The sequence below is a fragment of the Megascapheus bottae genome, chromosome 7 (assembly GCF_031878675.1).
Source record: "Megascapheus bottae isolate mThoBot1 chromosome 7, mThoBot2.hap1, whole genome shotgun sequence".
NCBI classification, from domain to species: Eukaryota; Metazoa; Chordata; class Mammalia; order Rodentia; family Geomyidae; genus Megascapheus; species Megascapheus bottae.
The window spans coordinates 6174645-6199925 of record NC_143515.1 but is presented as its reverse complement, the minus strand read 5'-3'; the positions used below and the strand labels follow the sequence as shown (position 1 = coordinate 6199925).

The following is a 25281-nucleotide window of genomic DNA, read 5'->3' as shown; positions in this document are numbered from 1 at the left end:
TCACTCAAGGCTGGCCACTGGGCCCATACTCCCCACTTCCAGCCCTTTTCTGGTTAATTTGAAATACGAGTTTTCTGACTGGACTGGGTTTAAAGTGTGTGTGATCCTCAGATTTCAGCCTCCTGAATTGCTAGGATTACAGGCATGAACCACCAGCACCCAGTGATTTTTTGAATATGTATGAATACATTTTTACAATAACTAGCTGACTTATGCTTGTCATTTTAAATATGACGTTTGGAATTCCATGAACAGTGAGGTTTTTTTTGTGTGTGCGTGTGTGTGTGGGGGGGTGCCTTTAATCTGCGTTGCCTCTTCTGATAGCTTTTGTGGCCATATGAGTTAGCCTGCTCCCAGAAGGCCTCTTCACCCAAACTTGGCTCTGATTGTAAATGTTCAGTGCATGGTCACTGGAGAAAGAAAGTGTGAAATAGAGGGAAGTTTAAGAAAACAAATTAAGACCATATACTTCCGTTAACTTACAGTAACAGTTAGTTCTTTGGTTTCTTTTTTGTTTATTTCAGTCATGTCTTTATGAGCATAGCTATTAAGAATAAACATAGTTCTTTGTGTAATAAGTGTGTGTGTGCGCGTGTGTGCGTGCGCGTGCGTGCGTGCATGCGTGCATGCTAGTAGTGCTAATAGTGCTAGTAGTGCTAGGGATTGAACCTAGGGCATTTTAATAGACATGTACTCTGCAACAGAGCCACATCCAACCCTGAATTCACTTTTTTGAGTTGCATACAAAAGGGTAGGTCCTTGCCTGAAAAAAAAATAGGGCAATGTTGGACAAATAAATGCATGATATAAATTGCTTCAGAACTCTTTTAAAAATAATTAATGCATAACTCATGTATTCAGGTAAAATGAAAACCAGATGGTGAGTCTTAAAAACACACACACATACAAACAGCTAACCAATCAAGCATTTATCATATTGGCTTCTCAGTAATGTTTCTTGTGTGCTGCTTGCATGCAGTGACCGCTGATAGAACCTGAGAATAAGTGTTGACATGGATAGAAGACCATTTGAAGCTGCCAGTTTAGAAAACATGCCCTTGCCTGTTCGGCACATGAAGAGCCTCTCCAGTATTTTTATGAAGTAGATTTTGGTCTGGCCAGGGACATGGGACAGGCAGGAGCAGGAGAAATTTCTCAGCTGATTTCAGCTTTAGCAGGAGGGGATTTGGAGAGGGTTCTCTTGATGAGAACAGGATTCTGACTAGTTTCAGACTTTGTTTCACTCAATTTCATCTCAGGAGCAAAAGTTGCAAATGCCTTCACAAGGAGAAAACACAGCCTTGTCTTGAGGTCTTAGATAAAACTGAAAGACAGCAGGCCACTAAGTTACTCATCATGCTCAGAAAGCAGCAAGAACAAAAGGTGTGGGAAGTTGACTGCAATGGCTCTTTTCCCCTAGCATTTGGAACACATCAGTTCTAGTTCTCACACTATTAGTGAAGCCAGATTTGAATGCTTGGTTAAAGGAAAGACTACCAGGATTTCCTCATGGTGGACACTTCGTAAGGTGATAGTTTAGTATGCTGTGAATATTCTGGTCACCAGCAGCTTTATTTATTTAGAGACAAGGTTTGGTCTGTTATGTAGTTGAGTCTTGATTTTGAGCCCATAATCTTTCTGCCTCAGTTTCCCTAGTGCTGAGATTATAGGTGTGGACCATCCCAGTTGGCACCATTAACTTTTAAACTAATATTAGTATTCATTGTAAAATAATGATTTTCTACTCTCTTTATTAACCAGCACAAATATATGTAGTTTTCTTTGTACCTACTCCCATTTTCTTTTTCTTTCTTTTTTTGAAGGGGGGGGTAATGCTATAATTTTGCTTCAGTTATGCACAAGTTACAGTTGCTGTTGTAATTATACAATCAAATTGTACCAAATTCAGTAGTGGGAATCTCTGACATGGACTTGATGGTTCCTCCAATAGACCCATCCTTTCAATAGGATCTTATTCCTTATACTAGCTCTTTGTTTTGTTTTTGTGATAGCAGCAGGAACAGGGGTAGGCAGGGTCTTAATGTGCAGCCCAGTCTGTCAAGTTGCATGCCATTATTTGTGTGTTCTCATTGCTACTCAGGTGTTATTGCAGTGAGCCTTTGAGTAGACATAGCTAAGAAGTACATTAAAAAAAAACTGGCTTTGTTTAATTTCATTTTTTTTGTATAGCTCAAATTTCTTTATTTTTCCTCTCATACGGAGAAACCTTTTTTTCCTCATTAAACTATACACCTGCTTATTTGATGTAAACATTTTCTCTGAGGTTCTCTTTTTCTTGAGAGTATACTTACCTGCTAAGGACACAATTCAGTATTTAGATGTTACTTCTGTTAGTTCTTTTTTACTTTTCTGGTTAAATTATAGTGTTTAATTTTTTTCTTACTGAAAAAGGAATTTTTAAGTGTATGCATCATTTACACAATTTGGAAGTTTAAATTCTTTTGGCATTTGAAAGACAATTTTTAAAGCAAGGACTAGATTACAAGAATGATGGATCACCTTTGCCAAGTGCAGTTTTAGTTCTTGGATCTTTGTTTGTTGCTATGGGTTAAAAAAATGTGCTAAACATTCTTGGATTAATGCAGACAGAAAAAAGAGGCAAAGCGTGTGTGTATGTGTGTGTGTATGTGTAAATATCAAGATGAACTATTATACTCTAGAATGAAATTTCACTTTACTTCATCACTATTGAAAGGGAGACTTGCATCCATTTTGGTCTCTTGGTTAACCTTTCCTCTGCCTGCTCTAGTCCTTCTTTGACTCTGTTACAGGACTTTTAAGCAGTAGATTGTGAAAATACGGTTGTTGGAGTAGCAGTGCCAGCAAATACCTAGGGACTTGTGAGAAACACAGCGTCCCAGGTTCCATTCTGTACTACTGCTGTAGAAACTCAATGGAGAGCTCTCCAAGATATTCTGATGTACCCTCAAGGTAGAAAACCTTTGCCTTAATGGAACCTTCGGAAATGGGCCACTCTCGCTCACATAGCTGTAAGTAAAGCCCTACACTTCAGCGGCATTGATAACTTCCTGCTCAGGAATACACTGCTCCTTAGCCAGTATAGCGATAACACCCAGGTCATTGAGTCCCAGCTTCCCATACATGTAGTATAATGTCATTACATTAATCACATTAAGTGTAAGTTACATATATTAATTACATTTACTGTAATTACATTATACTGATAATGTAAACATCAAGTTCTGAGGAGTCCTGTTGAGTAAGCTGATTTGATATTTTGCCTTTTAAACTTGGTTATTATCAGATCCGTCAGAGCAGACTTATTTTCCTCTTAAGACTAAGATGTGATTTGTAGTCTTGGCATATCCTGAGACAGAAAAGCACTGTGCATAGGGAACAGGAGGCTAGTTGGCAGCTTTAACTGAGCGTCTTTCATATTGCTAACATTATTCTTATACTTGGCAGTATAAGAATAAGTCTGTATGAAATCTTGGTAAAACAGCCAGGTAAAACTCAGTTTCTGCCTGTTGTCTTCTTGGAAGGTAAGGGGTGTACACAGTGAAGCACTGAAGGTAGGGACTATTTGTTTGAGTGCTTACAAGCTAGCTCTGGAGGTGGCAGGACCATTGCAGGGAGTTCTTCTCCTGGCAAAAGAGACTAAAACCCTCATGCTACAGTGAGCAAGCAACCGCCTGTAAAACTGAATAATTTTCCCCCTTGCAGTAAAAGATGCTGTTCCTCTCCAGATTGAGAACAAGAACAAAACCTGAGATTCTGAGTCTTCACTGATCATTAAATTTTTTTTTTTGTCTAAATACTTCATAAAGAAGCAAAGGGAAGAAGAGATCTCTGTGAGTAGAGATTTGTTGCTCCCCAGAGGCCAGTTAAATAGTGCAAGCTTTATAGATTGGTACTGGTTTCTGCAGTTTTGGGTTAAGAGGTAGCACTTTGTCCCTGCCCATCCCATGATTTTTGACAGACTCACCATGGTAACATTCCAGATTCTGGGTGAATTACAAATGTTATTGGGGAGACCACATTCAGCTGTCTTGTGTTTGGGGGATATCATGTAACCATTTTCCTGTCATCTGCTTTTAAAATCATCCCTCTTTTTCTTCTGAGACAAAATGACACAAATTTTCTAGTTTTCCCTCAAACTTGGGTTCTTCCTGATTAAGCCTTCCAGTGGCTTGCATTGTAGCCATATGCTACTGTCTCTAGTTAACTATCTACTTTAAAAAATTATTAACATTGTTTTTTGTATCATATTTCAAATGTCAAGTTTAACAAGTATTCAAGAATGAGATCTATATGCAGTAACTGGCACACAAATTTAAGAACAAAATTAAAATTAAGCTGAGAGTTTGTATGTCATAGGTACATATCAATCTGTATAAAATAACATTATGTCTATAGACTATATATCCCATCATAGATTTTTATGTCTATATAGTTATATTTATATCTCTAAGATCATGTCAATGACCTTGAGTACACAAATATTGAGTCATCACTCTTGTACTGTTTGGATCTAATATTCACATATTCAGGAGACCATGTGCCTTTTGTTCCTTAGGTCTTGGCTTATCTCACTCAACATGATTTGCTCTAATTTCATCCATTACCCAGCGAATGCCATTATTTTATCTTGTCTGCTAGTTATGTAGAATTCTATTGTATATACGTACCACATTTTTTTTGTTTCCATTCATCTGTAGTAGAGCATCTGGGTTGTTTCCATCGCTTGGCTATTGTGAATAGTGGAGCAATGAACATGGCTGTGGTATGGTGGGATCGTAGGGAAGGTCTATTTTCAGTTTTTTGAGAAACCTCCAAACTGCCTTCCAGAATGGTTGTATTAGTTTACATTCCCACTAGCAGCGCAGAAGGGTTCCTCTTTCTCCACATCCCTGCCAGTATTTGTCATTGTCTGAGTTCAGAATATTGGCCACTCCTCTTTCTCCACATCCCTGCCAGTATTTGTCATTGTCTGAGTTCAGAATATTGGCCACTCTGATTGGGATAAGGTGATATCTTAGGGTTGTTTTTATTTGCATTTCCTTTATGACCACGGGTGATGAACATTTTCTCATATGCTTTGCCATTTTAACATCTTCTTTTGATATGTCTCTCTATCGTCTCCTTGCGCGTTTAGTGATTGGTTTGTTGGGTTTGGGGGTGGATTTGTTTCATGAATTCCGTGTAGATATTGGATATTAAGCATTTGTCTCATGTATTATTGGTAAGTACCTCTTCCCAGTTGGCTGGCTATCTTTCTCCTTTAGTAACTCTGTTTTTGTCTGTGCAGAAACTTTTTATTTTTAGGTAGTCCCATTTGTTGAGTCTCTTTCCAATCTGTTTTGACCCTGGGACTCTGTTGAAGAAGTTTTTGCCTGTGTCTATGAGTTTCAGTGTGTCTCGTATTCTGTTGTGTAGCAGTTTCAGTCTGATTTTCAGGTCTTTGATCCATTTTGAGTTAATATTTGTGCATAGCAACAGGCTGGGATCAATTTTTAGTGTTCTGCATGTGGATGCCAGTTTTGCCAGCACCAATAATTGAAGAGGCTGTGTTGATTCCACTGTATCTCTGGCTCCTTTGTTGAATATAAGTTGACTATAGGTATGTTGTTTTATTTCTGGATCTTCTGTTCTGTTCCATTGATCTTCTGGTCTTATTTTTGTGCCAATATCATGCTGTTCTTGTATTTGTGGCTCTATAGTAGAGTTTGAAGTCTGGTATTGTAAACCCCCCGCATTTCTCTTTTTCCTAGAATTGCTTTAGCTATTCTAGATCTTTTGTTGTTTCATATGAACCTTTGGATTTGTATTTCAGTAAAGAATGTCCTTGGGATTTTGTTGGGGATTGCATTGAAATTGTATATCAGTTTTGGCAGTATGGCCAAGATTGCAGTGAACTTGTACATCAGTTTTGGCACTATGGCCATTTTCACTATCTTGGTTCTCCTTATCCATGAGCATGGGATGTCTTTCCATTTCTTGGTATCCTCTTTGATTTCTTTCTTTAGGCTTTTATCGTTTTCATTAAATAATTCCTTTCTATCCTTGGTTAGATTAATTCCTAAATATTTTATTCTTTTGGGAACTATTGCAAATGGGATCATTTTCTTGATTTCTCCTTCTGTTTGTGTATTGTTGCTGTACAGAAAGGCTACTGACTTTTGAAGTTTGATTTTTGTATCCTGCCACTTTGCCAAAGTGTTTTATTAATTCTAGGAGTTTGGGAGTGGAGTTTATTGGATTGTTCAGGTATAGGATCATGTCATCTGCGAGTAAGGATAGTTTCATTTCTTCTTTCCCTATGTGGATTCCTTTGATGTCCTTCTCTTGCCTTATTGCTCTGGCTAAGGGTTCCAGCACTACATTGAAGAGAATTGGAGAGAGTGGGCATCCATGCCTTGTTCCTGATTTTAAGATAACTGGTTCTAGCTTTTCTCCATTTAGTCATATAAGGCTTTAGTTATTTAAAAGAATGTACCTCCTATTCCTATTTTCTCTAGTGCTTTCAACATGAATGGATGCTGCATTTTGTCAAATGCCTTCTTGGTGTCCAGAGAAATTATTATGTGATTCTTAACCTTAGCTCTATTAATATTATGTATTACATTAATTGATTTTCAAATGTTAAACCAGCCCTGCATCTGTGGGATGAAGCCTACTTGATCATAGTGTATAATTTTTTAAATTTGTTTCTAGATTCTGTGGCTAGTTTTTTTTTTATTGAAGAATTTATTAGCATTGATTTTTTTTACATCATATTTCAAATGATGTGTTTAACAAACAAGTATTCAAGAAGGGAATCTATATACGATCACTGGCACTTAGATTTTAGAACATAGTTAAAATTAGGCTGAGGGTTTGTATGTCATAGATACATATTAATCTAATAAAACATTATGTCTATAGAGTCATACATTTTTATGTCTATGTAGCTGTGTTTATATTTCCAATACCATTCCATAGCATTGGGTACCCAAATATTGAGTCATTACTCTTGTACTGTTTGGATCTAATAGCCTCTGTGGTTAGTTTTTTATTTGAGGAGTTTTACATCTGTGTTCATCAGAGAGATTGGTGTGTAGTTCTCCTTTTTTTTTTATTGGGTCTCTCCCTGGTTTGTGGATGAGTGTGATATGGGCTTCATAAAATGAGTTTTGGATGGCTCCTTCTGCTTCTATTTCTCAGAAGAGTTTCAAGAGTATAGGTATTAACTCATCTTTAAAAGTCTTGTAGAATTCTGCAGTGAAACCTTCTGGGCCTGGGCTCTTTTTGATTGGCATGCTTCCACTATCTCATTGTATGAAATCTGTTTGTTCAGTTGACTTATCTCTTCTTGGTTCAATGTCCCTAGCCTCTGTTTATTTTTTTTTAAAAAGCATCCATTTTTGCTAAATCTTCCTGTTTCTTTGAATATAAGCCTTGGAAGTACTTTTTAATAGTAGTCTGAATTTTTTGAATGTCAGTTGTGATTGTTCCCATTGGATTGCTAATCTTTTTTTTTTTTTTTTTTTGCCAGTCCTGGGCTTGAGCTCAGGGCCTTTTGGACTTTCTCAAGGCTAGAGCTCCACCACTTGAGCCTCAGCACCACTTCCGGCTTTTTTTTCTATGTATGTGGTACCAAGGAATCGAACCTGGGTCTTTGTGCATGCTAGGCAAGCACTTTAACCATTAGGCCAAACTCCCGGTCTGGATTGCTAATCTTATTTGATTCTCCCCTCTCCTTTTTTTTCTTTGATTAATCCCTAGCTAACCATCTTTTAAAATGATCTTCTTTCTCTAAGCTACTGAAAGAGAAACTGCTATGCCATGTTTGTGGGTTGCTAAATTTACCTGCTTGGTGTTTTTTTTTAAATGTTCTGTAACTTTGAATTTCACTTAAATGGTTTTGATATGACTCTTCAACTTAGGCTTAGTAGGTCTTTCTATAGACAGAGAAATGGATACCAGTTATAATTTTGACTGATTGGAAAACCTCAACATCATTGGAGTCAGCTAAATTTTAATTCCAAAAGGATAGTAATGATTTTGTAATAGTTCCATGTGTTCTCATTGCTTAACTCTTTTCCTTGTTATCACTTCTTTCTGAAACTGAGTTTTTAAAATCTTAATGACCTCTTAAGAAATTCTAATCTAGTTATGTCATGTATCTGTATGTCTTGTTTTGTACTGTGTGTATATCTTTATGCTGTATACACAAAAGCAAATTTTTTTTTACCTCAACTAGCTAGGGTCACATCTTTAATGAGTTAAATGGGCTTTTTCATTTTGTTGGTGAAATTCTTGGTGCTTGGAGAAAGCAGGTAATGAACACTGATTTCTTTGTCCAAGAAAATTACAATTAGTATAATTATTGCATAGAAGACTCAGAATTGTCACTTTGTCATTTTCATGTTTTATAATCAGATACCAAAATTATTCGGAAATACTAGCATTAATTAAATTATAGCAATATCGGATCTTTTCTTTCACAGTTTCATCCCTAGGAAAGAAAATTCTGATTGGTTATTAAGAATGGATAGATACATTCTTGGATTTGATATTTAGAATTGCTATTGAACTTATAGATATGTTTCAGCCTTTTTCCTCCTTTTCCCAAACATAATTTTGAGACCTATAATACTTTTTAAGATGATGAAATTATAGTTTGAGGCTTACATAAAATCAGGTCTACCCTGCAACATGTTATAGTGACTTGTATCTTATAGGCTTTTATCAGGTTTGAAAGTATCTAGCATAAAGAGTTTTCACTTGTGCTGAAGATATTTTAAGGTTCCTGAATGCCTACCTTTGTCAACTTTCTTTCCTCATACCCACCAGAGGCTTCCTTCTTTTTGGAGTGTGTGTGTGAATTCTGGGGTTTGAACTCAGGGTCTGGGCATTATTCTTGGGCTTTCTCAAAGCTGGTGCTCTGCCACTTGAACCACAGCACCATTTCTGGCATTTTTTGTGTATGTGGTACTGAGGAATTGAACCTAGGGCTTTGTGCATTTGAGGCAAGCACTCTAACTCCTAAGCTAGACTTATGGCCCAAGGTACTCTCTTTTTGTAGCTTTCTTTCCTGAAAACTTCTTTAACACGTGGCTTCTTTGGCACTTCTTGGTTGCTGCCATTACTCTGTGGTTTGTTGGCAGCTCCTATTAACTATCCTCTACTGCTGTTTTAATTATTAATGGGGACGTTTCTACATGTCATTCAATGCTTATGTTATTCTGTACTAGATTATAAATTTGTGGGGAGCTCTTTTAAACTTTTGTCGCTTCTTTTGGCTTATGACAGAGCCCTTATTCACATGGATGATGTCTAGCTTATATTTACTCTTTCTAAGAGTGCCTTGGGACTAAAGACAGTTTTCAAAGATATTTTCGAAAGTATTTGAACATTGGCAAAAATTACATATAGAGTTCCTTTGTAAAGGCCCAAGGCAACCTTGATCTTAATATACACAGTATATTTTTAATTACGTTATCTAGTAATTACAATGTTTTCTCTTCTACCTCATAGGTTAAGTTCAAATTTGTCCAAGGTACAGAGAAAGATATGACAGCATGTTAACTGCTTTGATCAGATGGAGCTTTTCTTCACTGAAACTAGAAATGTCATAGGTTTATAAATTGTGATTTGGACCTTGAACTTGCTCAACTGGTTATATAGTTTGGCTAGCATACTGTCAGTTGACCACATCTTTAGCTGGACATTTTGCTGGTTCCCCTTCCGTCCCTCTTCTTTCAGTCCTGGGACTTGAACTCAGCACCCAGGCTCTGTTCCTGAGCTTTTTTTTTTTTTTAAATGTGTTTTTGGGATTTTTTTTTTTGTCAGAATAATGTATAGAGATACATTTGTCAGGTAGTAGGTACATTACTTCTCACTCATTGATACCCCTTCTCATGTTTTTGTTCCAGTATTCCTCCCTCAACCCCCTCACAATCATCTTGTTTTCCTCCCTTCTCTTTTTCTCTTTCCTATTTCAAATAAACAAATAAATGCATATACAATATACCAGGTAACAAAGTCAGATACAGTAACAACATGGGATTAACCATAAGGGCAAAAAAAGAGAAGAGAAATAACAGTACATTAAAAACAACAATCACAGATAAACCTTCCCTCCTTCCCTCTCCCCCCCCCCCCCCAAGGCTAGTGCTGTACCACTTTATATCACAACTCCACTTTCAGTAGCTAATAGGCAATGAATTTCAGGTACTTTCCTACTCTAGTTAGCTTTGAACCATCCTCAGATCTTAGCCTCCTGAGTACCTAGGATTATAGGTATGAGCCACTAGTGTCTGTCTGGTTCTTTTTGAGAAATGGAGTCTCCTGAAATCTTGCCTGGTCTGTCTTCAAACAGCTCTCCTTGGGATCTTAGCTTCCTTAGTACCTAGGAAGACCCAGGTGTATAGCTACAGTTGCCTTTTTTTTTGAGGGAGTCGTAGGGGTCGGGGATGGGGAAAGTGCCGGTTCTAGAGCTTGAACCCAGAGCCTGGATGCTAGATAGCTCAAGGTTAGAACTCCACCACTTGAACCACAGCTCCACTTCGAGCCTTTTGGTGGTTAATTGAAGAAAAGTCTCATGGGCTTTCCTACCTGGCCTGGCTTTGAACTGAGATACTCAGATCTCAGTCTTTTGAGTAGCTGGGATTACAGATGTGAGCTACAGGTGCTTGGGCCTAAACTTGCTATGTTTTTTTAAAGTGTCCATATTATCTTATCATCATTCCATTGTCCCTGCTGGCCATTTTTAAAATAGTACAAAGAAAGGATACAAAGCATGATAAGCACAGGAAAAAGTGACATCTAGAAAAGTCTAGATACCTATTATAGTAGAGGTACATAGGACATTCTTATTTCCTCCCAAAATATGTGTGATTTCTAAGGAAGCTCACTGGACTCAAGCCAAGAGTTTTTATTTGGGGTTGATTGGGTAAACATTTTCTGCTGACTTAAACAAAAATAATAACATTTCCAGGAGGTAAGTAGATAAACTTTATTGTTCGTATGAACATCTAGGCATAGTGATCAGCCATCTTCATCAGCTCTGGAAGAGGTGGAGACTCTCCCAAAGTCAGAGTCCCAGATGCATCCCCAGGAATCTTGGAAACAGGCTATTCTAGGACCAGACAGACACTCTCCTGCCTTAAGCATTTATTACATCATGTGCCCCTTCAACATCTCTAGTTGGTTGTCTGTTAGCCTAAACTCACATTTCATTGTATTTCTAGTCTTCGCCCAATAGCCTGTTTAACCTTGTTCCTCAGCTGCAACCTCATTCTTCCAGTTGCACAGGCCACAAAATCCTGGAGTCCTATGTGACAGCTCTTTTGTCATTTACTACTGAGTTCATCTGCTGGAAAATCGTATAGGTACAGGCATCAAACAATGCCTTGTAATGTCTCAAAATAATCTTGGCAAGTGCTGAATAGTAAATGATGGGTAGGTTGGCCACAAATTAAGGATAACTATATTATAGTACAAGAGAATATTTTGCACTATTATTTCTACTGAAATATGTTTTGATGTACTTATCATAGTGGGTTTATAAGAAAATGATCCACATCAATCTTACTAGTTTTTTTTCATCATGTCTTACCACCTGATTTTAGCTGCCACTTTATATCTTTATATCTATGTGTATTCAGAAACTCCTAACACATATTCCTGTTCTTATGCTTGTTTATCAGTCACTTTTCTATACAGCAGTCTGGTAACTCTTGTGAAGTGATGTCAGATCATAACCTTATACTGGCATCTTAATTAATTCAGAGCATTATTGGCAGGTAACTACAGCAGTTGACATGCCCTATCTGATTGTCCACTCTTTCCATCACAGACCCTTTCCACTCAGACTCACCCCAGTTACACAGACCTTTTATTCTTCTTCCTGTCTACTAGCCTGTGCCTACTAGAAGACCTGCCACTTGCTGGCGATTTTTTTTTTTTAAACTTCATGGCTTATTTCTTAATTTCCTGCCTAGACATAGTGAATAGCATCCTTTTACTCCAAATTCATTTCCTTGTTTTGTATTCCCTGTGTCCATATAACAAGATATTTGGATCACTTATTATGCTTACATCATTTACTTGTCTCTAGCACTACCGCACCAATTTTTCATTTCCCAAGAATAGAACTTCTATGGTAATGGTTATCTTTGTTTTTTCTTTCAGTGTTGAATTTGCCCAAGTGCTGTGTAAGTGCCTTGCATCTAGTAGATGCTCATGAATTGAAAGATTTAGAGTTCTTGCTGGAAGGCATATTAGAAATCTACTAGAAACTGTTAACTCCTCGGTACACTTTTATAATAATAACAAAAAAAAATCTACCCAAGTTTCTCTTTCTCCTTATATGCAAAGAACCCAAAGCTAAAAGTGGTTGGTATTAGCTGGGCATGGTAACTCACACCTGTAATCCTAGCTACTCAGGAGGCTGAGATCTGAGGATTGAGGTTCAAAGCCAGCCTGAGCAATACAAAGCTGAGAGATTCTTATCTCCGATTAATCACTGGAAAATGGGAAGTGGGGCTGTGGCTCAAGGGTAGGGTGGTAGCCTTGAGCTGAAGAGCTCAGGGACAGTGCCCAGGCCAGAGTTCAAGCCCCATAACCCCCCTCCCTCCCCCCCCAAAGTGGTTGATATTTGTGTAAGAAACTGCTGGATAGTCTTTTGATAGTCTTAGTTGTAGTCTTTTAGATGTGGTGAATCAGTATAGGTGGGAAGGAAGTTTTAAAATGGTCTGTGTTTATTAAAGACCTTCAACTTTTAAAATTCAGAAGCATCTTAGAATGACATTTTTGTAACCTTGCACATTTTTCCCACCTGAATTGAGTCCAGTAACCACTTTCAAGTTTAAATTACCTCCATAAAGTATAAATTCATAACCTAAATTATGTTGCCCATGTCATAAATGAGGAATTCCTAGAACTGCGGGTTTTATTAAGCTGGCAGTGGCTTGTGAAAGTCTATGATAGAAACACACCAATCTTAATGAAAATGGTTTTAGAACAAAAGATTTAACTGTCTAGAGAAACTGAACTCCTCTGCTTATCAGCATTATACATTGAGATAAAGTAAACACATTTAGTGAGAAGTTGTTACCTTCTAATTATTCTGACATTTTTTACTACTATAGGTAAGTGTTGACTTCAGTGGCAACATTCGGAAGCCGGCTTATTGACTGGCAGAAACTTTAGTGCCCACATCTGCAGTGCTGTAGGCACACTATTATTCTCTAAAAGGCCTTGAAGCATTGTAGGAATGTGCGCAAAGATAAAACCCGTTATTAGAAAGCCTGTGGTAGTGCACTGTGCCTGTAGGACCAAGTCAGAGTCGCACAGATTACTGTATCTGCAATGTGTTTCTTAACAGTTCTTATGCATTTTTCGAAGAGATGTTTAAAAAAATTGGCATAGAACCACTGTAGTTTGTCCTCTTTTTCTTTTATTATTGTAAAGGTGACATACAGAGGGATTACAGTTACGTAAGTCAGATAATGAGTACATTTCTTTTTGAGCAATGTGTCATCCTTTCCCTCTCTTTTTCCCTCCCCACAAGCTGTATAGTTCATATTTAACATAGTGTCTAGTGAGTATCCCTGCTGCATTTGCTCACACTCTGTCCCACTATTTCTCTGTGCCCCTTGCCCTCCCCCACACAGACAGACTTACATGTAAAACAAGAGGTACAAAAAATAACAATGGTGACAAAGGAGGCAAAAACCCAAAATAACAAAAAAAACCCCTTCTTTGTGTAAATAATTAATATATCTGTATTATGATGTGAATTTATATATTATGCATAAAATTAAAGTATATGCATAGTTAACATGTAAAAAGTTAGCTTTATTAGCTTAATGGGGACATCCCTTTTTGGTTGACAATAGTTATAATAATATCTGGAAAGTACTGTTTAAAAGCACAGAGGGCTTCAGAAATTTCTTTTTGTATCCCTAAGATTATATGACTTCTTTGTACTCCCTTCCCCTAGTAATTCAGGATGTTACTTCTCAGTGAGATAGCTCTGACTAGCAAGTCTCAAATTAACCCTCTATTTACTCTGCACTTGAGTAAATAAATTTGAGGCAAAATTATAGTTTTAAATGCCTGCTTTCTCCTATTCTGAGTCTGATTTTAATTAAGGAAACTGCTAAAACCCATTTATTCTTCAAACAAGTTACAATAGCTCTTTTGTGTATCAGTCTTTAGCTTAGCATGAAAAACATACTATTTCATAGAAATCCAGCTATTCATAAATAGAATTCACTGTTTATTGTATGTACACAGGTGTGTAAGCATCCATGCACAAAACAGGGAGGAAAAGTAGATTAAGGAACATAACCTTAAATCAATGGGCTTCTTTTAGACCATTGGTGGTGGGACTTGAACTCTGGGCCTGGTCATTGTCCCTGAGCTCTCCAGCTCAAAGGTACCATCCTACCCCTTGAGCCATAGTGCCACTTCCCATTTTCTGCCGATTAATTGGATATAAGCGTTTTATGGACTTTTTAGAGCCTGGGCTGGCTTTGAACCGTGATCCTCAGATTTCAGCCTCCTCCTGAGTATTACAGGCATGAGCCACCACGCCTGGCTGGCCAAAAGTTTTATATTAATAAAAAAATAAAATGAAAGTTTTATATGAATAGCCAAACGATGTGCCACTCAGCTCTGTAGTGATCTAAAGAAGAAATCCACTTCCTTGCTTTGCTTTGCCTACTTGTTACACAGTTTGCTGGCAATGCTAAATGGGGTAGTGGGCTCTAAGGAGATTGGATAACACCAAATGAAGTCTGTGCATACTGCCACTATGTGTGTGTGTGTGTGTGTGTGTGTGTGTGTGTGTGTGTGTGCCAGTCATGGGGCTTGAACTCAGGGCCTGAGCACTGTCCTTGGACTTTTCTCAAGGCTAGAGGTCTACCACTTGAGCCATAGCACCACTTCCAGCTTTTTTTCCTCTGTATGTGTTGCCAAGGAATTGAACCTGGGCCTTCGTGCATGCTAGGCAAGCATTGCCTCTACTACTAGGCAAAACTCCCAGCCCCAGGATTTGTTTCTGTTTTTGTTTTTTGGGGTTTTTTTGGATATCCCTTACAGATCTGTTTCATTTTATTGATAGCTTAGTTTATCTAGGCTTGAGTATGAATACAGTTTCGCTGGCCCATAGATTTTCTTCATTGCTTCCTTCTGTATACTATGCGATCTCTTGTTTCAATTATTTTGATGCTGACTCTTCCTTGGGAAGAGTTTTGCCTTTTTTCCTCTTATGATCTGCTTGAGCAGTTCTATGCCTTGGCATGGTTCTTTTCTCATCCTTTGTAGAAACTAGTTGTTCTTGCCTCTGTTTCCCCATCCTTGTGTTTTGTAGTTTATTTATTGTTGGTATTGATCCATCAGTTTCTTTGGCAAGTGTCCATTTCCCTGTGCCTGCTCTTTCACTCTAGTTCAGTGTCTGTTGTGAACTGGGCCGTCGGTAAGTGCATATGAATTGAATTTGCTTATGCCCATGGATGGCAAACAGACATGTTTTTAAAAGGCTGTCAAGGACAGTGATAGAGGAGCTACTTCTTAGCCTTCATCTTTTGAGTAATAACATAAATTTGACAGTTTATATTGCCAGTTGGAGGTCGATGAGCTTGTCAGGTTCTCATGATTTATGTTGATAAATTTGAGTTAGTAATAACACTTCAGGGTCATTATGGGAACATTTAAGCTTATAAGTAACTGATTGAAATTTTGGTCTTTATAAGTCAATATAAGAGATGCCATTTGAGAGACTTATTTGGTGTGTGTGTGTGTTACAATAGTAATAAGCTTTTCATTTGATAGAGAATTAATCTTACTCCTTTCAGTAACTTTGAAGACTGACATATGGTGTTCTTTTCTTTGTCTTGTGTAAGTTGTAGTTTTAAAGCAATTGTTCTTTTCCCTTGGCCAGCCTCAGGAGACTCCAGACAAATGTGTTTTGCTTTGTGGTCATTCAGAGTGCCAGAAGATGGGGCTCTGTGTTGTTCATTAGGGAGTGGCATCACTTGACTGCCGGCAGACAGAGAGCAGCTGCAGTGTGGTGAGGCCCTTCTCCCAGAGATTCTCACTGCCTCCAGTCCACCTTCTCACAGTATGCCTGACTCCAATAGAGGGAGGAAAAATAGGATAAATACCATAATCTCAAGTTAGTGAGCTATTTCTAGACAAAAATGACATCACTGTTTTGTGAAATATGTATGTAGTAGACTGTCCAAAAGTTCTGTTTCATGATTAGTAGCCAAACAATGTGCTTATCACTTAACTTTCTAATTTTAAAGAAACTTGCATCTTTTTTTTGCTAAAAGTAAGTGGTTATGCTATAACTTACTGTGTGGATTTTAGGGAGGGGGTATAAGAAAGTTGAAGTGTCAAGTTTAAGATAGGCTAGTACAGACTTAAGACTTTGAAAGTTTATGAAAATTTTACTGTTGGTTCATATTTTTGATCTGTATTAAAATAGTAGAAGTTATTTTATAGAAAGATTTTTATTCCTATAAGCAACAAAGTTTATATTTTATACTATAATACTATATAGCTTTAAAATCACATTAAGAAGTTGTTTTCTGATGAAGTACTATGGGACTCAATATGAGCGGTGATATATCCCATACAAAGGAGTTAGCTGCATGAGTACCTGTGGTTGGTGGTACATTCCCTGATGCAGTGTGGTTAAGGAGTAGGAATCTCCGCAGTGGACTCTCCTAGTCCTAAAGTAACTGGTTACCTTTTATTGCCAGTTGTTTTGGTGTCTGGAATTTCTTTTCCTTTGTAGTTTATCATTATGTCCTTTTCTTAATAGAGATAACAATTTACAGAGCTAGAGCTTGTCCTGACAGCAGTAAATCTAACCTAACTAACAGTCAGGAGAAAACAGGTTAGCTTGTTTTAACCATTTTGGTGTTTGGCAGCCTGGCTCAGTGCCTGCTGTTGTATTAATATAGTAATTTTCTCTTCACTGTTGTTATCAAGGAAGTGATGTCAGGGATTCACTTGTCCAAGTTTACCAGGGCTGCTGGCTCTTAGAGGCTGCTCTAGAAGTACTTATGTTCAATATTATATTAGCTGCTCAGAATATAAAGCTGAAGATGTTTATAGTGCATTTCCCCAAAACATTATATATATATATATATATATACACACACACACACTATGTGCTAGACACTGTGAACATCTTTTCATGTTACCTAGTTTTATTATTCACTCGCCTTGTATTATGTCTCCCTTGCTAAAAATGGGTAAGAGTTCTACTAGGTATTATTCTCTTCATCCTGTATGTAACAAGGCATCCTCATCCTGGTATCTGCAGTGGAACATGATTAATGCGGTAGATACTGTCGTGGATACTGGCATGAACACGAGGCTTCTTGGTGCTTTTTTGAGTGTGTGGTAGTGAATTACAGGAAAATGAGTGTTATAAGATGCAGTTTTATGTCTGAACTCTAGACCACATTATTCTTAAGCTTCTATACTTTCTATAAATTGCCTTTCTAGGTTCTTCTGGTGCCTGATGTCTGTGGATATCATTGTGTTTTGAAGAGTTCTGTATAACTCTCCAAGAAGATAGGAAGACCAGGGCTTCAGGGCTATTGTACTTAACCAGAAAAAAATTTACGATTCAGCAGCAGAAAATAGAGTGAGCATGCCTTTTTTAGTCTGAAATGGGTTCAAAACAGTGTTTTGGATTTCTTGAGCTAGCTGTCAAGCACATATGATTTCCATTTTGGTTAACTTTCCTGTTGGGTTTTCATTTTGAGACTGATCTTGTGGCCAATGGTTAATTTTAAAGAACATATCATTCCCATTTATGTTTTTGTTATTCCTCTTCAGTTCTGGATTTTGAATCCAGGGCCTTATGCATAGTAGGTGAGTACTCTTTTATAAGTTGTTTTTGAGATATGGTCTCATTGTCTTTGCCCAGGCTGATCTTGAGCCCAGAATCATACTGCTTTCGACTCTCCATTCCCTGTCACCATAGCAGGGAATGCCATTATATCTAGCTTATTCCTTCCTGTCAAATCCTGAAGCTTCAATTTTGTCATAGAATGTATCCTTTTGTAAAGTCTATATAGTTCACCTCATTTATGTTTAGTAGAATAGTGAACTTACGTGACTTTTTATGTTTGAACTGAAATATGAAGTTTGATTAGCTCTTTGCTGCTTTCTACTTGTATACTCCCAGACACAGTTGATTTGCAAGACAAAATAGTATTTTTTTCTACTAGTTTGCAGTTCTATAAAGAAAAGGTTTAGTGTAGTTAACTAAAACAGCTGTCAACTGATTTTAAGGGTGGATGTTTACTTTTTCTCCTCCTCCCGCCCCCCACCCCCAGTCCTGGGGCTTGAATTTAGGGCCTGAGCACTGTCCTTGGGCTTTCCTCGAGGCTAGAGCCCTACCACTTGAACTACAGCACCACTTCTGGCTTTTTCCTCTGTATGTGGCACTAGGGAATTGAACCCTGGGATTTGTGCATGCGAGGCAAGTGCTCTACCACTAGGCCAAGCTCCCGACCCAGGGGTGGATGTTTTCATACTAAAATGTATTCAGTTGTACATTTTGGTACAAAAACCATCATATATTAATATATCTCATTTTATGAGCTCTCCCTCCAACTTCCAGAGTGCACACATGCCCTTCCAATTCTTTGTTCAAAGCTTCCAGGTGCATCCTCTTGGATCCTTGCTAGCCTGGCTGGAGTTAACTTATCTTCTTCACATAGTTATTACTGACTGTGGAATGAGAGAGAACGTAGTAGGTAAAGAGTTTTTTTTTTCTCTCTCTCTCTCTCTCTTATACTAGGGTTTAGACTCAGGGCCTCACACTTGCTAGGTAGGTGCTCTACCACTTAAACCATACCCCTAGCCCATTTTGCTTGCTTGCTTCCTCTTTGATCCAGAGCCTTCAATCCTACCTGTGTTTCCTAAGTAGCTAGGATTTAGGATCACTGACATTTACCATCATGCCCTTTGGGTTTACCCACCATTCTTCTCTTTACCACCATTCTTCTCTACCCCCAAAGGAATAAGGGTACATTAGCAAACCAAATGCTAATAGTAGGTACCCCCTTTCTAGTCCCCAGGCCTATATGTTCTGAAGGTGACATGGGAAAGGCTTATGATAGGACTCAGTTACAAAACTAGAGCTGCTTATAAAAATAGCCATTATTCCAATGTGCCCCCCCCCCAATTTCTGACAGCCAGAGAGGTATCAGACTCATCCACTATCAGACTTTTTTTTTTGCTCCTGCTGGTTAGAGCCCCAAAATGCTAATTGGCATCAGCTGCATTATTAAATCACTAAAGTAGAAGCTAGCAGCTACCCCCATCAGTAGAGAAAATTAGGAGGGGATCCTTCTCTCCCCCCCCCCAAAAGGATTCTTCCCCTTTTCCAGTTATCTTTCAGGTTTTTCTTTTCTTCTTAAGCCAAAAAGAGTGTAAATGGCACAATAGTTTGGGCTCTTAACTAAACACATGGGACATACTAACTTCTCCATGATGTTTTGCAAAATTGACTTGTTTTCCTATGTAGGACATTTCACATCTAGCCAGCTCTAGTCTATTTACTGCTGTGTCTTCTGCTAAAATGAGGTTATTGTTTTGGTGGTGGCATATATGTATTAAATGTTAGCGAAATTTAGAAGTTGATTCATTATTTCTCTAAAGATAGCACCAAATACAGTGTAATAAGCAGTGGTCATAATTAGGGAAATTGTTTGTAATTAATTGGCTCAAAGCCAATGGCAAATTTTATATTTCTAGTGCTTTTTGCCCCCTCTAGAGTGATCATTCAGAATTAGGTAGTAAATGAGAGTAAGATAGTGAATGCCTCTATTTTTTAAGAGGCATCTATTTCTAAATCATAAAAGCAAGAAAGGGCATGTTCAGAGTATGTATTTTATCCTAAAACAGTAATTTTAAGAGTGTGTGATTCCCCCTGCCCTTTTTGAATTTTATATGCTTCAGGATTTGATGACATAAGAACTGATAAATGATTTGGCAAAATGACATTTATTTGATCACTGTGTTTCTAGATGGTATTTCAATTATATGTAGTGTGCTGTTGTCAGACTTAACTGTATTTAAGTTGTTCATATCTTTCATTTATTCTAAGCTGCAGCCCAGTTTTGAAGTTGTTACCGAGTGAGTTGATGATGCTTCCTGTTTTTATTACTTAAAGGATAATGTGTCTTTTCCAGAAGCATTTTGAATTCAGCAAAAGCAATGGGCCATGATAATCTTCAATCCATATTTACAGATGGCCACTTTCAGTGTTTGTCACACCAGTGAATAGTACTGACTTTAATTCTTTAGGAACTTAAAAAGGTGTGTTTGCTTTTTAACTCAGTGGAATATGAAGACATTAAATGCCTCTAGAAGCCCTTGACTTCTAAAGTGTAGAACAAGATAGAGCCTAGAGGCCAGGAGTTTGGCCTACTGGTAGAGTGCTTGCCTAGCATACACACAAAGACCTGGGTTCGATTCCTCCGTACTACATACATAGAAAAACACCTGGAAGTGTTGCTGAGGCTCAAGTGGTAGAGCTCTAGCCTTGAGAAAGTCCAAGGGCAGGGCTCAGGCCCTGAGCTCAAGCCCAGGACTGGCAAAAAAAAAAAAAAGAAAAGCAAGAGCCTAGAAGACTGCTTATATTGCTAAAGAGAAAAGTAAATTGAAACTAATAGAAATATGTCATAGTCCTCAATTATTGCTCTGGAGGCTTCTTATAGGAGAATCTTATTTCTGTGGCCAAGTGTGGTGGGAACAGTGATCTGGGCATAACTTAGGCAGTCTGGGGAGTGGGGTAAGGTGCAGAGGTTAAGGGATGGATAAAACAAGACTGGAAAGATGGAAAGTGATTGTTTCACTGTTCTACCTTCAAAAGTTAAAAGTAAATTTGGCCTTTCTGCTTTTCTCTATTATTCAGTAGTTCTTGTCTTGGGGTACTCTATCCAATTCTTGGGTTTTGGGGGCATTGGACAAAAGTGGGAAGTAAAAACTTTATGGATCACCTCACTGCAGTGGAATGTTTGGCTGTTTGAGGCCCAGGTTTAACAGAGGGCCTTATCCCTGGAGGAACACCATGTACCATCGTGGACTGACAGGCTTCCCTTGCCAGCAAGCCCATCACTACCTCTCTGTATGTTGTTCTGCGCATATGAATGGGAGTGTGTGAAAAGAATATAAATGAAAGCTTTTGATGAATTGAGTTTTCTAGTTTTTTTTGAGGCATGCTTATTCTTGCCTTCACTAATAAAAATTGTTACCCTCTGTTTTAGCAAAAAGTTCAGTGGAAAAAAGGTGTTGAGTAGCTGTTTTAGCAAAAAGTTCAATGGAAAAAAGGTGTTGAGTAGAAGTGTGTTTTTCTATACTAGCCAGGTTAAATGCTGTTTTTGTTTAACCTATACGGTTCCCTTAAGTTATTGAGTACCTCATTTTTTACTGCCACTTTTGGCAGGGCTGCTTTTAAATCACAGACTGAAATGACATATCACCTTAGGTGTGATTTTCACATATATAGGGCTTGGATGAGAATCAGTGTATAGATTCCATGTGACTGCTGCTATATTTGCAATTATCATCCTAGTATCAAGGCATCTGGGTGTTGCATAGGCGATTGTCTCCAATATTTATATTTCCAATATGAATGGATTTATATCTCTAATACGTTGGTAATTATACCAAGCAAGAGGGCTGCAACCCTGAGAATCAGTGCTTTAGGATGACTACCTATGTGTTCAGTTGCTAAAGTAGTAATGTACAACTGAAATTCGTATTGAATTATGTTTTTCTTTTTCATTTAGTCTCATCTTTAATATCTAATTGTGTTTATTTTTATCTTAAAGTATAACATTAATAAGCAAAACATCTTTATAAGAATTTTAGAGTGTTCTGGAGATGCTAGGTGTCTTCAAATTTGAGTGTGTGTGTGTGTGTGTGTGTGTGAGTGTGAGTGTGTGTGTGGTATATGTGTATAATTGTCTTGCTTGTGAACTGGGCATGAATACCTACACTACTTATAATCCCCACCTCTTCGCTGAAGAGGGAAGAACACTAGTTGATTGGGCTGAGTCTTCCGGCACAGAAACAAGGAAGTTTTAGGGAGCCAGTGATTTTGATTTCCTTTTGAAAGTATGTGCAAGCATGAAGAATTCCAAAGATATAGTCATTAGGTTTATCCTTGAGATTTTTATGCTGTGGTTTTCTAATCAAGGTTGATTTTCTCTTTTCCCACACATTCTTCTTTCTCATATTAATTCTGATTTTCCTTCGATTGCATGCTATGAGCAAATCTTCATTAGTTTGTCTGTTTGCAGGAAGTAGTGCATGCAGAGGGAACAGAATGCACAAGCTAACTGGTGCAGTTCATTCCCTAAGCATGTGAGAGGGAGACCAAGACTGTAATCATCTCAGCTCTCATCATTGACAAGGGCAACTTACGTTTTCATTTTCCATATTTGTGCCTCCATCTTCTTCCTTCATTTTTGCACCCTGCAACTTTTTACACAAATTTTGTTCATCTTAAATAAAACAAGATCTTGGCCAGGGTCTGAACTCATCAGCTTAATGGTTTTAGTTGGAAGTGGGGCGGGAGGGGAGTGTGAGGGACAATCCTGGAGCTTATACTTTGGACCTAGGCACCATCTCTTAGCTTTTTCACTCAAAAATGGCCTTCTACCACAAGAGCCACAGTTGATCATTTGCTCTGGTTTAGTGGTTAATTGGTTTCTGTTCCTGGAGCCTGCTGGTCTCCCCTTCTGGTTTCATGGATTTTCACTGGTCCTGCTTCTAAGATCTACACTGTCTCCTGGAGCCATTTATTTGATCATCTGCCATCACCTTGCAAACTTTTTCTGGCCTTGAGTGATGATCATTTGTGTTCACAAATGTTTTCTAAGGAAAAAAACATCTTTTCCTTGTGATTAGTTGAAATAGATACCCGTGACAGTTACTTTTCTTGAACAGACTTCATTGCAGAGAAGTGGGTTGAATGGAAGAGTCTGTTGGAGTGCTACTCACTGTTCATCTTGCTGTTTCCCACACTTTTCTTTACCTTTCACACCTCTTCTTGGTCAGATTCTAAAGGGTAAGTCCTGAAGATTAAGCAACTGTAATCATTCCTTACTTCTAGAGGGACTGGATCTTCCTTTTGTTATTGTATGCATGGGTAGGGGAAACAGTGGTGAGAATAGAACCTTGTTCATCATTCAAAAATTATGTATTTTATTTTCTGTTTTTCTAAGGATGAAGAGGAAGAAATCAAATTGGAGATAAATATGCTGAAAAAATATTCTCACCATAGAAATATAGCAACATATTATGGTGCTTTCATTAAAAAGAGCCCTCCAGGACATGATGACCAACTCTGGGTATGAGAATATTTCTGAATGTTTAACAGCTGTTCTTCTGCAATTGTTTTATAGGAACAGTAAGAACTTTGCAAGGAATAGGAGAGAAAAGCAAAGATACAGAAGCTGGTAGATTCTAAAAGTTTTCCTTACAAAAATATGTTGCTGAAAGTATGCTAAATGTTTCTTTTGATGATGAATTCATATTGCTTGGAAAAAAGTTAGCTTTGTTTTTTAGGACTGAAATGGCATATTTAAGAAAAGGGTAAGATGGCATATTCTAGAAGGGATATAAACAAATAGCAAGGAGTTTGGTAACTGAAAGCAGCACAATAAAAACTTCACAGGAAGTGATTACTATGAAGCTCCATTATTTAAAAAAAACTACTGAAAGTAAGTGACAGAGATCAAGAATACGAAATTTGATAGTAATTGCTTAAAAACATTAAAAACTACTGAAAGTAAGTGACAGAGATTAAGAATACGAAATTTGATAGTAATTGCTTAAAAACATTAAAAACTACTGAAAGTAAGTGACAGAGATCAAGAATACGAAATTTGATAGTAATTGCTTAAAAACATTAAATTCCAGGAAATTTTCTGGAATTTGTCACATCTACCCTAATCTCTTTTTGAATGCATTTATATATAAGATGATGACCCTGAGAGATTATCATATGTGCAGTTACATTAGTTGAAAGTATTGAACTGTAAAGTATGAATATAGATTGATACTTTTCCTAATAAGTCTAAAAAAGGCCAATGCAGAAAATATTTGAAAAATTAAGAAGATAAAGAGGGAAAATGTTACTTCCATTACCGAAACAAATAGTTAAAATTTTAGAATAGCTTATTTGAGTTCAGTTTTTAGGCATTTTGCACATATAGTTGCAATCATAGTCTTTAAACATTTGGATATTGCCAACAGTTCATTATTTTAAAAAGCAAGTAACTTAAAAATAGCACATTGCGTTTTTTTTTTTTTAATTAAACCCACTAAATATGTGGAGGAATGTAGTATGTGAAAGGTAGAACATCTTTGGAGCAAAATGAAACAGGATATAGGAGCCAATGAATCAGATTTCTGATTCAAGTCAGAAATGGCCATAATGAAGAGCAAAGTGCTTGTGTGCTTAGGAAAGCAAAGAAGCAGTTCAGCACCATGCTGTTGTACACTGCAAAACATTAGATATTCTTTTTTTAAATTTCATTCTTTTCCCATACATTTTATTGTAATTAATAGAAGGGTTACAATAGTAGATATTCTTGAACCACGTATGTACAGTGAACATGGAGCTGTATGAGAAGCTTTATGTAGAGATCTTCCAAATAATCACAGATGTAATTAGGTGTTCTAGAAAGGCAGCAGTGTAGTGCACAAGACTGTGTTTTCTAACTTTTCTTGAGCTTGTGCTGAAACCTGGGATGTGATAAGTCACAGTGTGCCTTGTCTGTCCTGTAGCTTGTTATGGAGTTCTGTGGAGCTGGGTCCATCACAGATCTTGTGAAGAACACCAAAGGGAACACACTCAAAGAAGACTGGATTGCTTACATCTCCAGAGAAATCCTGCGGGTAAGGAAAGCAGGGATTGCATGCCCACACCGTGATCTTTTGCTTTCATGTACAGTTTCATAGCCCCAAGTATTTTGTGGTGTCAGTTCTATCTTCACAGATAACTAGGGACCATCAGGTAGTTTTGGTAGTGCATTCCACATCATATCAGTCTAATCTGTGGACTAAAAGCAATTTAAAAAATAGTCTTCTATACTGAACATACACAGATTTTTTTTATGATTATTTCCCAAGTAGTACAGAATAAGTGTTTACATTGTATTTGCTATTCTAAGTCATCTAGCGATAACTACACTATATCAGATCTGTACTTATCACATTAGTAATGCTGCAAGTATTGAACTTGTAAAGCAGCATACAGGA

At 37.6% G+C, this 25281-nt stretch overlaps 1 protein-coding gene across 35 annotated transcripts in view; it reads left to right on the top strand.

The window, feature by feature from the left end:
- Map4k4 (mitogen-activated protein kinase kinase kinase kinase 4) overlaps positions 1-25281 on the top strand; it is a 168224-nt gene that overhangs the window by 79414 nt on the left and 63529 nt on the right. For all 35 annotated transcript variants that reach the window (XM_090336314.1, XM_090336316.1, XM_090336315.1 and 32 more), the window contains 2 exons: positions 23241-23366; positions 24808-24918. In XM_090336314.1, coding sequence (XP_090192440.1) covers positions 23241-23366; positions 24808-24918 — 237 coding nt within the window. The remainder of the gene's footprint in view (positions 1-23240; positions 23367-24807; positions 24919-25281) is intronic.